This window comes from Rhinolophus ferrumequinum, chromosome 6 (genome assembly GCF_004115265.2).
Source record: "Rhinolophus ferrumequinum isolate MPI-CBG mRhiFer1 chromosome 6, mRhiFer1_v1.p, whole genome shotgun sequence".
Classification (NCBI taxonomy): domain Eukaryota; kingdom Metazoa; phylum Chordata; class Mammalia; order Chiroptera; family Rhinolophidae; genus Rhinolophus; species Rhinolophus ferrumequinum.
Genome location: NC_046289.1, coordinates 8,900,961 through 8,916,482, shown reverse-complemented (window position 1 = coordinate 8,916,482; position 15,522 = coordinate 8,900,961). Strand labels below are relative to the sequence as shown.

At 36.7% G+C, this 15,522-nt stretch overlaps 1 protein-coding gene across 7 annotated transcripts in view; it reads left to right on the top strand.

Annotated features, from left to right (window-relative positions):
* PPP4R4 (protein phosphatase 4 regulatory subunit 4) overlaps positions 1–15,522 on the top strand; it is a 99,678-nt gene that overhangs the window by 41,832 nt on the left and 42,324 nt on the right. For 5 of the 7 annotated variants that reach the window (XM_033109270.1, XM_033109269.1, XM_033109272.1 and 2 more), the window contains 2 exons: positions 14,537–14,684; positions 15,196–15,269. In XM_033109270.1, the coding sequence (XP_032965161.1) occupies positions 14,537–14,684; positions 15,196–15,269 (222 nt within the window). Of the gene's footprint in view, positions 1–11,358; positions 11,462–14,536; positions 14,685–15,195; positions 15,270–15,522 lie in introns of all 7 variants that reach the window. The other 2 variants (XM_033109273.1, XM_033109274.1) reach the window with 1 other exon arrangement.

Here is a 15,522-nt window from a genome sequence, read left to right as displayed (position 1 = left end):
GGCCAGACATTTAGGGACATTCTGATGTGAAGGAAGGTGAGGAAGAAAATGAAACCATTCCTGTAATGTAAGGTGATGTAAAGCAATGATCAGGATTAGAATTGACCTTACTAGGAGGTTTTATGAGCTAGGAAGCATAAAACTATATAACTATTTTTCTAGTTCACTAAGAAAAGAAAAAGTAGTGGTGTTAACCAATGGAATTAGAGAGCATGAACAGATGACACAAATCAGTCTTTGTTCGGTGGTTTACATCTCAAAAAAAAAAAGTACCTTGATCACAATGCATTTTGAAAATAATGCCTGTGTTATGTCTTTCTCTTTTTTATGTATATCTATTTGTGTTTAAGGACAAAGTTGATCAACACCATTATTATTTTACAATAAAGATTAAATTTAATGGAAAGATTTACTGGGCATATATAAAATGTTATATTTACCAGTATTCCTAATAGACTTAAAAATATGGCCTTTCAGTAAATTCTAGTGGAGACCACTGTTCTCATATGGATTTCTCAGTCATTCAATCATTTGTTATTTTTACCCTGCTTACAATAAAAATGAACTGGAACTTCTGAAATTCTTAATTCAAAAATCTTCTGTTTCTGTGAAAATGGGACCACTGTTACTACTTGAATATAGTTTCTGACTTTAGAGATTTGAGTGATATGAAGGATCATTTATAGATATTTTTATTTACAAAATTATAAAACAAAGATATTCACATACTCCACTGTAATAAAGGTCTGTACTGTTTGATTTAAAACCTTATGGATTAACTAAACTTCTGGAAATGTGGTGAACTAAATATCCTAGAAAAATTTCCAAAATCAGAACATCTAGAAAGTCTGGACAAAGTACAATAAATATTCTTTTAAATGCATAATTAAACTTGTAAGAGAGTAAAGGATTTTCAGGGCTCAATAACCAAACAGCCAGTTCCACTTCTACTTAGACTGTAGGCAAGTGCAAGAAAACGTCACTCTCATTTTAAAATAGTGGGTTAGTCACAAAATCCATACAATTATGATTTTTCTTGAGCTTACCAGAGGTGGTCACAAGGCAATCAAGTAAACTGAATTCGAAAGAGCAGCATCTCCTGTGAGGAAGATGGGACACAGGGACACAGAGTTATTTTTTTTTAAATTAAAGTTTATTGGGGTCACAATTGTTAGTAAAGTTACATAGATTTCAGGCGTACAATTCTGTATTACATCATCTATAAATCCCATTGTGTGTTCACCACCCAGAGTCAGTTCTCCTTCTATCACCATATATTGGATCCCCTTTACCCTCATCTCCCACCCCCAACCTCCTTACCCTCTGGTAACCCCTAAACTATTGTCTATGTCTATGAGTTTTTGTTCCTTCATTTGTTTGTCTTGTTCTTTTGTTGTTTTTGGTTTATATACCACATATCAGTGAAATCATATGGTTCTCTACTTTTTCTGTCTGACTTATTTCGCTTAGCATCATAGTCTCAAGATCCATCCATGTTGTCACTAGTGGTCCTATTTCATCTTTTCTTACCACTGAATAGTATTCCATTGTGTAGATATACCACAACTTCTTTATCCATTCATCTATCGAAGGACATTTTGCTTGTTTCCATGTCTTGGCCACTGTAAATAAAGCTGCAATGAACATTGGAGCACACATGTCTTTATGGATAAATGTTTCCAGATTGTTTGAGTAGATACCCAGGAGAGGGATTGCTGGGTCATATGGTAGTTCCATTCTTAATTTTTTTGAGGAACCTCCACACTGCCTTCCATAACGGCTGCACCAATCTGCATTCCCACCAACAGTGTATGAGGGTTCCTTTTTCTCCACAGCCTCTCCAACACTTGTTACTATTTGTCTTGTTGATGGTAGCCATTCTGACTGGGGTGAGGTGATATCTCATTGTGGTTCTTATTTGCATTTCTCTGATGATTAGTGATGTTGAGCATTTTTTCATATGTCTATTGGCCATTTGTATGTCCTCTTTGGAGAAATGTCTCTTCAGGTCCTCTGCCCATTTTTCAACTGGGTTGTTTGTTTTTTTGTTGTTGAGTTGTGTGAGTTCCTTATATATTTTGGATGTTAGTCTCTTATCGGAGGCACTGTTTGCAAAAATCTTCTCCCATTCAGTTGGTTGCCTCTTAATTTTGTCAATGTTTTCTTTTGCTGTGTAGAAGCCTATAAGTTTCATATAGTCCCATTCATTTACTTTAGCTTTTACTTCCCTTGCCTTTGGAGTCAAATTCATAAAATGCTCTTTGAAGCCAAGGTCCATAAGTTTTAGTATCTATGTTTTCTTCTATGCAGTTTGTTGTTTCAGGTCTTATGCTTAGGTCTTTGATTCATTTTGAATTAATTTTGGTATGTGGTGACAGATAGCAGTCCAGTTTCATTCATTTGCACGTGGCTTTCCAATTCTCTCAGCACCATTTAGTGAAGAGGTTGTCTTTTCTCCATTGTATGTTTTTTGCTTCGTTGTCAAAAATTATCTGTCCATATTTATGTGGGTTTATTTCTGGGTTCTCAGTTCTATTCCATCGGTCTGTGTGTCTGTTTTTCTGCCAATACCATGCTGTTTTGATTATTATTGTCCTGTAGTACAAGCTAAAGTCAAGGAATGTGATACCTCCAGCATTGTTGTTTTTTCTTAGGATTGCTTTGGCTATTCAGGGTCTTTTGTGGTTCCATACAAATCTGATGATTTTTTTGTTCTATTTCTTTAAAAAATGCCATTGGGATTTTGATGGGGATTGCACTAAATCTGTATATTGCTTTGGGTAATACGGCCATTTTAACTGTTGATTCTTCCAATCCGTGAGCATGGAATGTCTTTCCATTTCTTTGTGTCTTCTTCAATTTCTTTTAGAAATGTCTTATAGTTTTCAGCGTATAGGTCTTTCACATCCTTGGTTAAGTTTATTCCTAGGTATTTTATTCTTTTTGCTGTAATTGCAAAAGGAATTTTTTTTGTATTTCTTTTTCTGAGATTTCATTGTTAGTATATAGGAATGCAATGGACTTTTGTACGTTGATTTTGTAGCCAGCAACTTTACTGTATTCGTTGATTGTTTCTAATAGCTTTTTGGTGGAGTCTTTAGGGTTTTCTATATATAGCATCATGTCATCTGCAAAGAGTGATAATTTAACTTCTTCATTCCCAATTTGGATGCCTTTTATTTCTTTCTCTTGCCTGATTGCTCTGGCAAGGACTTCCAACACTATGTTGAAAAGCAGAGGTGATAGGGGACAGCCCTGTCGTGTTCCTGAACGTAGAGCAAAGCACTTCAGTTTTTCACCATTAATTATGAGATTAGCTGAGGGCTTGTCATATATGCCCTTTATTGTGTTAAGGTATTTTCCTTCTAAACCTATTTTATTAGTTGTTTTAATCATAAATAGATGTTGTGTCTTGTCAAACGCTTTTTCTGCATCAATTGATATAATCATATGATTTTTGTCCTTTATTTTGTTTATGTGATGTATCACATTGATGGATTTGTGAATGTTGAACCATCCTTGTGCCCGGGGGATGAACCCCACTTGGTTGTGATGAATAATCTTTTTAATGCATTGTTGCATTCGATTTGCTAGAATTTTGTTTAGGATTTTTGCATCTGTATTCATCAGAGATATTGGTCTGTAGTTTTCTTTTTTTGTGTTGTCCTTACCAGGTTTTGGTATCAAGGTAACGTTGGCCTCATAAAATGAGTTAGGGAGTACTGTCTCTTCTTCAATTTTTTGGAAGAGTTTGAGCAGGATTGGTATTAGATCTCTTTGAAGGTTTGGTAGAATTCACTAGTGAAGCCATCTGGTCCCGGACTTTTGCTTTTGGGAAGGTTTTGGATGACTGATTCAATGTCCTTACTGGTGATTGGTCTATTTAGATTTTCCAATGCTTTGTGATTTTCAGCTTAGGAAAGCTATATGTTTCTAAGAACTTGTCCATTTCTTCTAGGTTATTGAATTTGGTGGCATATAGTCCTTCATCGTATTCTTGGATGATCCTTTGTATTTCTGTGGCATCTGTGATAACTTCCCCTCTTTCATTTCTGATTTTATTAGTGTCTTTTTATCTTAGTGAGTCTAGCCAAGGGTTTGTCAATTTTATTAATCTTTTCCAAGAACCAGCTCTTTGTCACATTCATTTTTTTATTGTCTTTGTGTTCTCTATTTCATTTAGTTCTTCTCTGATTTTTATTATTTCCTTTCTTCTGCTGACCTTGGGTTTCATTTGTTCTTCTTTTTCTAGTTCTTTAAGGTGTAACGTGAGGTTGTTTATCTGGGATTTTTCTTGTTTCTTGCCTGTAGTGATATAAATTTCTGTCTTAAAACTGTTTTCGCTGCATCCCCAAAATTTTGGTAGGATGTATTTTCATTCTCATTTGTTTCGATGTATCTTTTGATCTCTCCTCTTATTTCTTCTTTGACCTGGTTGTTCTTTAAAAGTATGTTGTTTAATCTCCACATATTTGTGGTTTTCTGCTTTCTTTTTGCAGTTGATATCCAATTTCAAAGCCTTGTGATCAGAGAATATGCTTGGCATGATTTCAGTTTTCTTAAATTTGCTGAGGCTAGTTTTATGTCCCAATATATGGCCTATCCTTGAGAACGTACCATGTACACTAGAAAAAAATGTATAGTCCGATGTTCTAGGATGAAGTGCTCTATAAATGTCAGTTATGTCCATTTCATCTAATGTGTCATTTAGGGCTGCTATTTCTTTCTTTATTTTCTGTTTGGATGATCTAGCCATAGCTGTCAGTGATGTATTTAGGTCCCCTACTATAATTGTGTTTTGGTCAATTTCTCCCTTTAGTTCTGTTAGTAGTTGCTTGGTACGTTTCGGTGCTCCCTGATTGGGGGCATAAATATTGATGACTGTTATGTCTTCTTGTTGTATAGTCCCCTTTATCATTATGAAATGTCCATTTTTGTCTCTTGTTACCTTTTTTATCCTGAAGTCTCTTTCATCTGATATCAGTATGGCTACACCTGATTTTCTCTGCATACCATTTGCTTGGAGTGTCAATTTCCACCCTTTCACTTTGAGTCTGTTTGTCCTTGTAGCTGAGATGTATCTCTTGGAGGCAGCATATAGTTGGGCTTAGTATTTTTATCCAGTCTGCTATTCTATGCCTTTTTATTGGTGAGTTCAGTCTGTTTACATTTAGGGTGATTATTGATACGTGAAGATTTCCTATCATTCTATCTTTAGTTTTCTGGTAAGACTGTGTCTCCATTGTTTCTTTGCCTTTTTATTGTCTATTATTTCTGTGTGGTGGTATTCTATGAATTTTCCCTCTGTTTCTTCTTTTATTAAATTATATATTTCAGTTCTGGACTTTTTTTGAGTGGTTACCATTAAGTTTATATAAAAGAAAGTTTCATATTTAGAGTATTCCATTTTCTTCAGCATGCTTACTTTCTCCATTCCCATATTCCGGTTCAGGCCTTTACTCTTCTCCCTTTTATGTTTTGGTTGTCACAAATTATCCCTATTTATGCAGGTCGAATAGCCTCCTTCAGTATTTCTTATAGTGCAGGTTGTGTGTTAGAAAATTCTGTCAACTAATGATTTATTATTTCTCTTCCTAAACATCTACAGGAGTGGGTTTTGCAACAGGTTGATAGGAAGAGGTCTTTTTTTTTGTTTTCCAGTAGGTGTTGGTAGAAAGTTTTGTTTTCTCTCTGACTGCGGCCTTTTATTCTCTCTCACACTGTAGTGTTATATTTTCTCTGCACTATTCCGGCTTCTCACACAATGTGGGGATTCCCTGGAAGGCAGGCTTTTCCTCTGTGAACAGTTCATCTGGGTCATAGGGCGCCGCCTCCATGGGGGGATGTGGAGAGCTTCTGAAGTTCCAAAGCTCTTCCTGCACCAGATTCAGAGCCCGTATGTTTCAGCAGTTCTGTTTACTCCTGCAGGGATCCGCCCAGAGAGGTGGGGCCAGGGGCGGGGTGAGTTGTGAGAGGTGGCCCAGAGCAATGGCAGGCGACCACCACCACAGCTGGTCCTGCTTCCACAGCTCCCTCCCCTCTGCTGGAACTAATTGGGCTGTGAATCTGTGTCTGCGGTCCACAGTTCTCAGAACAGCAAATATTCTGTTCTTTTGATCTCACACTGCCTCTGTTCCGCTTCTAGCACTGGGCAGGTGGGGGCGGGGCGAGCTCTGGGAGGGTCGGGAGGGGGCGGCTAGTCTCAGTGCCTAAGGCTTCCATTCTCTGCTCGGTAGTGAGGGCTTAAACCACCGTTTTCATCCTTCTTCCCTCAGTCTTTTCTCCGAGGTCTCTGCCATGAGCATTGGGTTCAGCCGTGTTATATGCTGCTCCCTCAGCCCTGTGGGCCATAAGCGGAGCCCTAGCAGTCCAAGTTCTTCCCTCTCCCGCAGCTGGCATAGTTCTGGGATGCAGCGAGCTTGGAGCACCGAGCTATATCTGCATCCTGTGCCTGCGTGTCCCCGTGTCTGCACTTCTCCCTTCTCTCCTCCCCTGCATGTGCAATTTGCCCACCTTTAGATGATTTCAGTAGTGTGCCTCTTAGTCTTGCCTGTCTGCTACGCAGGGAGTTGTTTGTGGAGTTACAGTTGTTCAATTTGTTGTAAATTCCAGGGGAGATTTCAAGAGGCTCACCTCATGACGCTATTTTTATGACAACTGGGTCACAGATTTTTGACAAAGTACAGGAGGAAGAAGTGACCACCACATAAGGTTGTTAGGAAAAAAATCAGCTAAAATTGTGACAAGCTTTTTAAAGTTGGCTGTGGGCTAGCACATCTGCTTAGAATAACTTGGAGCTGCAGACACAAAGGAACTTTGCACTCACTTGCAAGCTCTTTCCCACAGGCCTCCTTGCCTTGGGGGAAGGGCAGGAGACTGGAGAGAGTCTCCCTTGATGCAGGCATGGTGATCATTGGCTAATGCTGGGGACAGGATCACAGCACCACCACCTCCTCCAAATGACATGCATGGACATATAGGGAGTTTCAGCAGAGAGATGGAAACTATAAAATAATCAAATGAAAATGCTAGAAATAAAAAAGGATTATGTCAGAGATGAAGCATTCCTTTGATGGGCTTATTAGCAGTTTGGACACAGCTGGGGAAAGAATCAGCGAACTTGAAGGTAGAAATTATCTAAACTGAAATACAAAGATAGAAAAGAGTGAAAAAAAATAGAAGGGAGTATCAAATAGCTTTGAGACTATGTAAAGTGATCTACTGTATGTGCAATTGGAGTCTCAGAATGAGAAAAGAGAAGACAGGGGAGAAGAACTATTTGAAGAAATAGTGGCCAAAACTTCTGAAATTAATGAATGACAACAAACCAAAGATCCAAGAAGCTCAGAGAACCCAAGCAGGATAAATACACACACACACACACACACACACACACACTCTCTCTCTAGGTACACTATGATTGAAGTGCTTAATATAAAGAAAAAATACGAGACAATCTTGGGAGCAGGGACAAAAGAAACATTACATACAGAGGAACAAAGGTGAGAATAAAGCAGACTTTTGGTCAGAAACTATGCAGGCAGATAATGGAATGTCATATTAGAAGTGCTGAAAGCAAAGAGAAAAAATAAAGTGAACAAGAATGTAAATATATCTTTCAAGCATGAAGGCAAAATCCAATTTTTAAAACATAAACAAAAATTGAAAAGATTTTTTTTACTAGACTTATACTATATGAAATGGTAAGGGAAGTTCTTTAGGGGATGTAATGTGATACCAGATGGAAATTTAATTTATGTGAAGAAATGAACAATACCAGAAATGGTAAAAATTAGGGTAAATTTAAATGAAATAAGATTCTACACAAATTCTTCTGGAAAATAGAGGAGGAAGTAAGAACTTTACAAGTCATCCTATGAGGCCAACATTACGCCCAAATGAGACATAGACATTACAAAAGCAAACAAACAAACAAAAAACTAGATGCATATGCCTCATGAGCTTAGATGCAAACATCTTGTGAAAAGCAGAAAATTAAATCCAGCAGTATATAAAAAGGGTAATACATCATGACCAATTGGAGTTTATCCCAGGAATTCAAGGTTAGTTCAAAATTCAAAAACTAATCAATGTAAGTCATATCAACAAACTAAAAAAGCAAACCACCATCTGGTTATCTCAGTAGATTTAGGAAAAGCATTTGACAAAATACAACAGTCATTCCTGAGAAATTAAAAAAAATAAAAAATAAAAAAATAAACTAGGGATAGTCAGGAGCTTCTTTGGAAAAACCTACAGGTAACATACTTACAGGTGAAAAACTTGAGTGCTGTTTTTTGAGACCTGTTTTTTGAGTGCTGTTCCCTAAGATCAGGAACAAGTCAAGAGTGTCCACTCTTACCACATTTGTTCAACACTACTGGACATTCTAGCAAGGCCAGTAAGGCAACAAAAAGAAATGAAAGGTATCCACATTGCAGAGAAAGAAGAAAAACTGTCTTTTTTTTTTTTGTCAGGTAACATCATTTATGATACATCTATAAAAGAAAATACTAGAGCTATTCATATTAACCCAAAATGTTTCTGTCGTGCACCTGCGTACACCCCTTCACCACACTCTGTCATCACCCTTACTGCACACAGACTGATAGATTGTTTTCTAATGATGTGTTAGGAATAGTCCAGAACTTAAAATGAAATATTCTCCCAAAACACTCATGATGGATCTCTTTATTTAAACTTTGAGTTCTTCAACACCTTTGTTTTGTTGGAGTGAAATTTTGTTTACAGTAGCATATCTCCACTTTCCGTCTATGTTTTCTCTGTAGGCAATCTCATCCACACCCAAGCCTTAAAATATCATCCATATCAGTTCTATTCCATATAAATTCTCATTTATAGCAGACTTTTTCAGAGTATCAGATCTATAAATACAATTTCCTGTTTGTGGTCTCTATTTGGATGCCTCAAAGTTATGTCAAAGGCACAAGTCCAGAATTGAGCTTCTCGTATTTTCCTTTGACACCTGGGCTTCCTCTAGTGTCCCCTATCCTAATGGGTAACATTGTTACCCATATGGTTTTCAAGCCAGGATTTGGGGAGTCAGCCTTGATACTATCTGTTCTTTTATTGCTTGCTTATACAATCTTGCTTGTTTTATTTCTTAAATATTTCTTGAATCCATCCACCTCTTTCCAACCACCCTGCCTTCACCCTAGTCCAAGCTACTCTGAGGGTTTGCCTAGATAAGTGTAATAGCTTCCTGAGTGATCCTCACCTACTACCTCCCTCCCATCGCACCCTACCTCACTACTTTCTGGTTCATTTTCATCTTGATAATCGGCATGATATTTCAAAGCATTTAGGACTGCAGTTTGTATATTCTCTTGCTTCATGCATCTAAGGCCCTTCATAATTTGGGCTCTGTCTGTTTCATTAGCCTCGGCTCCAGGCACACTGACCTCCTTTCAGTTCCTGAATCTACCATACTCCTCCTTACTTCTCAGTGCAAATTCTTTTTTTCTTAAATCTTCTTGCTTTCCTGCCTCTTTATTCCAACTTTTGTCTAGTTATTTCTTTGTATTCACATGGGCTCATTGTTACTTGTCGGTGACCCTCTCCTCAGAAGAGATCAGGCCACCCATTAGATGTTCTTATGCCATCTTGTACCTCTCATCCTGGTCTCTATTCACGGTTTTAATTACAGTATTAACAGGTACATTGCCAGTCCTGCTCATTGTTCAGTCTCCATCACCTAGTCTTGAATGTAACTGAATAAATATTTGGTGAATGCTTGAGTGTATATAAGCAACAGGAGGCCCTCAACGGTAGGGAACCGTGTCTTTGATTTTTCTCCAATTTCCCAGGATGCTTAGTATGATGCTGGTCCTTAATAAATAACTTAATGAAATTAAAATTACATAATCAGAATTAGATTTTCATTGGGTTACTTTAGAGAAACTTTAGGATAGAAGGGAAAAGCAGTGACTGACTAGAAAGAAAGCCTTATTTCCACTTGCTTATAGAAATTTGCCATACTTTCCAGTGTTGCTTCCCCCCAGAAAACAGTTTATAATTTTTTCAAAAAATATTTAATTAAATATGGCTACAATGGATCATTTGAAATAATAACCTATAGCCATTATGTCCAGTAAATAGGTGTTTTGTTTGATAAGCACATCTTTCCTTTTTAACCTTTAAATTGCTTATTTACATTTTAAGCCTAAATCATGAAATGACATGATTCTAATGTATTATATGTAAAAATGACTTAGCAGAGTAGTGCAGCTAAAAGTTCAATTTCATAACCATTGTCTTGAAATGTGTTTGTTTTGCTGTTGTCATGATTTTGCATGGCAGGATCCTTCATTGTACATTTACAGTGGTCAGATGCTAGTTGTTACTATGGGATTGGTATTGCCTTAAGGAAAGAAATCTTTGGGATATTTTTATGTGTACCTCCTCATGAACCTTGCTAATCACTGAAATACAGATTTAAAGAAGGATGAAGCACATCTCTTTTGTTCCTGTTTATTGTCTCCGCTATTTTTTCCCTCTCAGAGTTTGATTTTCAGCTCTCTCAACTCGTTCCCCACCCTTTATTGTAGTGGGGAATGTGGCAGTCAGTGATAGGGAAAAGAATGAGGTATCGTAGTTAATTGTTGAAGATATCGTAGAGCTGGCATGTTCCAATTACTCATATTTAGCTCAGTTTTAAAGTCTTTTATAAATATTATCATTTTATAGTGAAAAGAGCTGTTCACTGTTACTGTTAGTTGCTAAAAATTCACATTTACAACCCTCAAAACTGCAGGTATCCTAGATCTTCAATATTTAAGTCCCTATTAATTTCAAAATATCAGTGATGTTATCTCTAAAAATATACAAAGATACTTCGTAAATTTAGGGCTTCCTTTACCTTTAACCAGCACCATTTATGGTAAATGTGTTTACCAGTTTTATTCAGTAAATTTAGTTTCCAAATGTCTGAATCCAAAGTATTTGCTCTTTTGGAATAAGCCAGTGATTTATTTAATGCTTCTCTATATCGTGTATTGCAAAGAGAAATCTCTTCTTGACGCATATAATGTGGGTTTATTGGAGACAGGGCAGTTTCCCTCACTGCAAGGACTGTATTCCATCGTTTCACAAAATGCTTTCTTGCACCATTCATGCTAACTACAGAATGAATTTAAACACAGAAGTGTCTAGTACATTTTCCTTCCTTGAATGGGAATAGGTTTTTAAATTTGGAATTGTACCATTAACTCATTTATCAAATGTCTCATTACATTTTTGAGGAATTCAGGTTGGAATGCCAGCCATACAATAGTGTGTAAGAGGAAGGGTACTGGCACTGAGGCATACACTTAAGCAATAGAAGAATTTACTTTTCAGTGTCTTCCAAGGTCCATGAGGATACACACTTATTTACCCAGAGAGTATGGATCTCACTATGTTTGTCCAGAAGGTGTGACTCTGTGGACGAGAATACTTAATGGTAAGTATCAAACTCTTATTGTGTTATGTTTCTGAAAAATATGTTTAGAAATCAGTTGATTTTTAGCAGTGACAAAATCTCTTAGTCTGTGCTGGTTTCTTAACAGTGGACAGTCCCAGATGTTGAAATCAGCACAAGAGAAAAACCCAAATCCCGATAAGACTTGAGGATTTTTCGAAAATTAAATGCAAAATGGTTGGGGCAAATGCTGCGGGAATCAAGACTAAGTAATACAGTAAGAAGATATGACGTTGGAGAGCTTCTCAAGTCCTTCTTTGCATAGAGTTTGCATACGTACAAAACCCAGGACTTTAATGACTTTTTAAGAGGGGGCAGAATTACATCTCTTGGAACTTAAAACAGCAGACTCATGTGAACCCGGAATGTACGTTGTGGCCCTCACAATTTATTTTACTATTTCTTCACAAAGTACTTTCTGTTTCTAAATAAAAGCTGTGCTTCTGAAACCTGTAAGTGATGTATACCGGCCACATCAAATTTAAAAGCGTTTTCCAAATCCAGAATTGTTAGTGTGGAACAAATGTTTGCTTTGGAAACAGTAAAACAAGGGGATGTGGATGGGCTGATTTCAGAGACCAATTGCTGCTTCTGCTTTACGCTTTATCATGTCTTCTCGTTTTCTGTCAGTCAAGAACTCTTAAGATACATAATTGACTATTGGTTGAAAAAACTTGTAATGTGTATGCATGTGATAGAAAAGTTTAAAACAAAACAATCATAGTGTTTCTGTGCAGTAACCATCCCATGTAAGCATATGCCCCAGTAAGCCACTGCCGTATCTCCCACCTTTCCACACGAAGGCTTAGGATGGATTGAAGTCATGTCTTAATAAATGATGAATGGACGTGTGGAAATGTGAGAAAGAATTCATTGCTTAAATTTGATATCGGGTAGACAAGGGTTCTGCCTTAGAGTTGTCAGTTACTAGCTCATGGGCCTTTGGCAGAATATTTGAAGGCTCTAAGTCTGTTTCTTCTGTGGTAGAATGACATGTGTTATCTCTTAGCTCAATGACTGGCAGCCCCACCATGCTGAATCAAGGAGTCTGGGTACATGGTCTAAATCATGGTTAGAAGATGGCAGGGACATCTCCTTATTGACACGATAGAAAGAGGATTGAGAATGCATTTCTACGTGATCCATTTTTGCTTGGCCTTGTGTCTAATTCTACCAAACCCTAATCTTTAGGACTCACCTTAAAATCTCTTGAAGCCACCTTTCAGGAGATGTGGAAAATGTGTGTGAAGTGAGAAAATACCAAGAGCAGAAAGTTTAGGAGAAAGGGTGAGAGATATTCAGTCATCCGGCCATTGTACTGAATGCCTGCTGTTTGCTAGGAGTAGGGGAGAACAAAACAGACAAAAATTCTTGCAATCGTGAAGCCTATGTTCTAGATGTCAGAAATAGACCATAAACAAATGAACGTGTTGGATGATGGAGGTAATAAGCCTGTAAATGGGGTGGTGAGAGCTGGGGCAAGGGAGTGGCTTTCAGTCTACATTAGGGTCCTAGGGAGGGCTCATTGAAAAGGTGGCATTTGAACAGAGGCTTGAAAGAATCAGGGAGCCAACCATGTGGAAATCTGGGAAAAGGGGGAATTGGGAACAGGTCTTGTAAGTCATTGAAATGAGTTTGACTTTTCCTTTGAGTAGGATATGAAGCCTTTGGAGAGTCTGGAGCAGAGAAATGACATGATCTGACTTATAAAAACCTCTGGCTGCTGTATAGAGGGGCAGTGATGGAATCAGGGACTAGTTAACAGGTTATTGAAATAATTCAGGCAGGAAATGATGGTGGCTTGGACCAGGGTGGTAGTGATGGAGGTAGGAGTTAAGGATGACCTCAGAGTTTTGGGGTTGACAACTGGAAGAGCAGAGTTATCATTTACTGTTTACTGAGATGAAAAGTGGAGGAGGAGCAGGTTTGAGGACAAGATAATTTCAGGTGTGGACAAGATGAGATTCCTACTAAGTAGCCCAGTGTAGAGAGGAGACAGTTGAATGTATAATGGTCATTATTTAATGCTCAATTTGTACAAGTTGGTAAATCATAAGTTCTGTTTAAATGATTTAAATTTCTAAGAAGACAGTATTATTATTCACATTACATATATTAGGAAATGATGTAGAAAAGATTAATTTTCTTAAAATCACCGCTATGAAACTTTGTTTTATGGCTGTAAGTTCCACATTGTTCTATTAACCTTCTATGTTACTTACAAAATAGGCATTCAAGGGAAAATTTCCTAATTGATATAACTGATTAAACAAAGTAATACTTACAGTACCTTTACATCATACACACACTCTCTCTTCTATTATAGGTGGTATCTTTGATGAGCTTTATATGGAAAGGTTTTTTTTTTCACTTTTCAGTGTGTTGAAAACTAATATTCTTGTGTAGGCTTTAACTTTGAATATACACTTCAAAATTTTTCAAAATGGTGAATGGAGATGGCAATGAAAATAATTAGTTTTAAAAAACATATTATATTTAAAAATTCCTTCTTTTAAAAGTAGTTTACTTCCTGGTAATTTATGTTCTTGCCAGTTGTTTAAAGGGGAAAATTCATTTGCACAATCTTAGAGGTATTTCTTTTTTATAGTAAAATGCATAATGTTTATTTTTTGAAGCAGAAATACAAATAATGAAGACACATGTGATTCTCTGAGCTTTGATGTTGTTATCCTAGGTATGATGGCAAACTGAGTGATACAAATTGCAAGATAGAAGTTGGAATCTGTCAAAAATGCCTAGTCTATTTAAAAGTTTATATACTTTTATAATTTTCATTCAGTAAACCAATGGAACATTATTTAACTTCATAAATTCCTAAGACATTTAAACTTTATGTGGTGTAATGACTTACGTGGTCAGGGACAGATTAATATAGTTTTCTTAACTAAAGTAATAAGAGGAATTACATATTCTTAAAAGTTATACATAGTTATTTATGGAATATGACTATGATTGGTTTCTATGACCTTGGAGTTTTAAAAATTATAGCTTCTGATCTCTCATCTATGTAACAGCAAACTCTTTCTGATTATACAGGAAGTCCTGCATGTTGCAGGAGTGGAAATGCAGTTAACGGCCGCGGTGTCATTTTTGACCATTCTACAGGAAGATTCAGTGTCAATTCATACTTACGCCCACTCCTTCCTCCAAGTCATTCTACTACATCTGGAACACAGGGATGCAGGTCAGCGGCCTGGCATGCTTAATTATATCCTTATTTATTGTTTATTGTATGTGGCCAGGATGTTCTTTGGATCTTGTTAGCCTGGTGAGGATAACTGAATGAAGCCATGCTACCCAAGCGTTGATCATTAGTGTGACTGAAAATAGCCGTGGTTATCTCCTTTGAAAATCCACAAACTTCAGGATCCTTGAAAGCTGAAGACCCATTAGTTCATCTTATGATTTATACTTTCTTCTTAGATATATTTTTTATTTTGCAACATTTGTGTTTATATTATTGTGTGGCAAAAAATGCACAATTTGGGTTAAAGATATCCCCCCGCCCCGATATTATTTTTAAAGATACATGTTTTCTAGATGTTGGCTAAGATAAAAAATAGAGAAACTTTTAAAACTAGTAATGAAAGTAATGATTCTGTTTTATCATTAAATACCATCGTACCTATTAATGGCTGAGTTGAAACTGAATTTGTGAGACATTTCATTTGGCATGTTTTATCTGTGTCAATCAGGGGTCAGCAATGCATGGCTGGAAACTCTTCTGTTTGTGATAGAAGTATTGCCCAAAGAAACCCTAAGACATGAGGTAATTCTTTTTTTTTTTTTAATTAATCTGTAATGTATCATTGTGTATTCACCACCCAGAGTCAGTTTTTTTGTTTTGTTTTGTTTTGTAAATACTAATAAGTAAGTCACTCTAAGGTTTCGTTTTTTTGGTTTTTGTTTTTGATAAAAATTGTATTTTAAAAAAAAGAATAAAGTTATTTCCCCTCTGAAAGCAATACAGGTTCATTATAGAAAATTTGAGTTATACAGAAAATAGTAGGAAGGAAAATCAC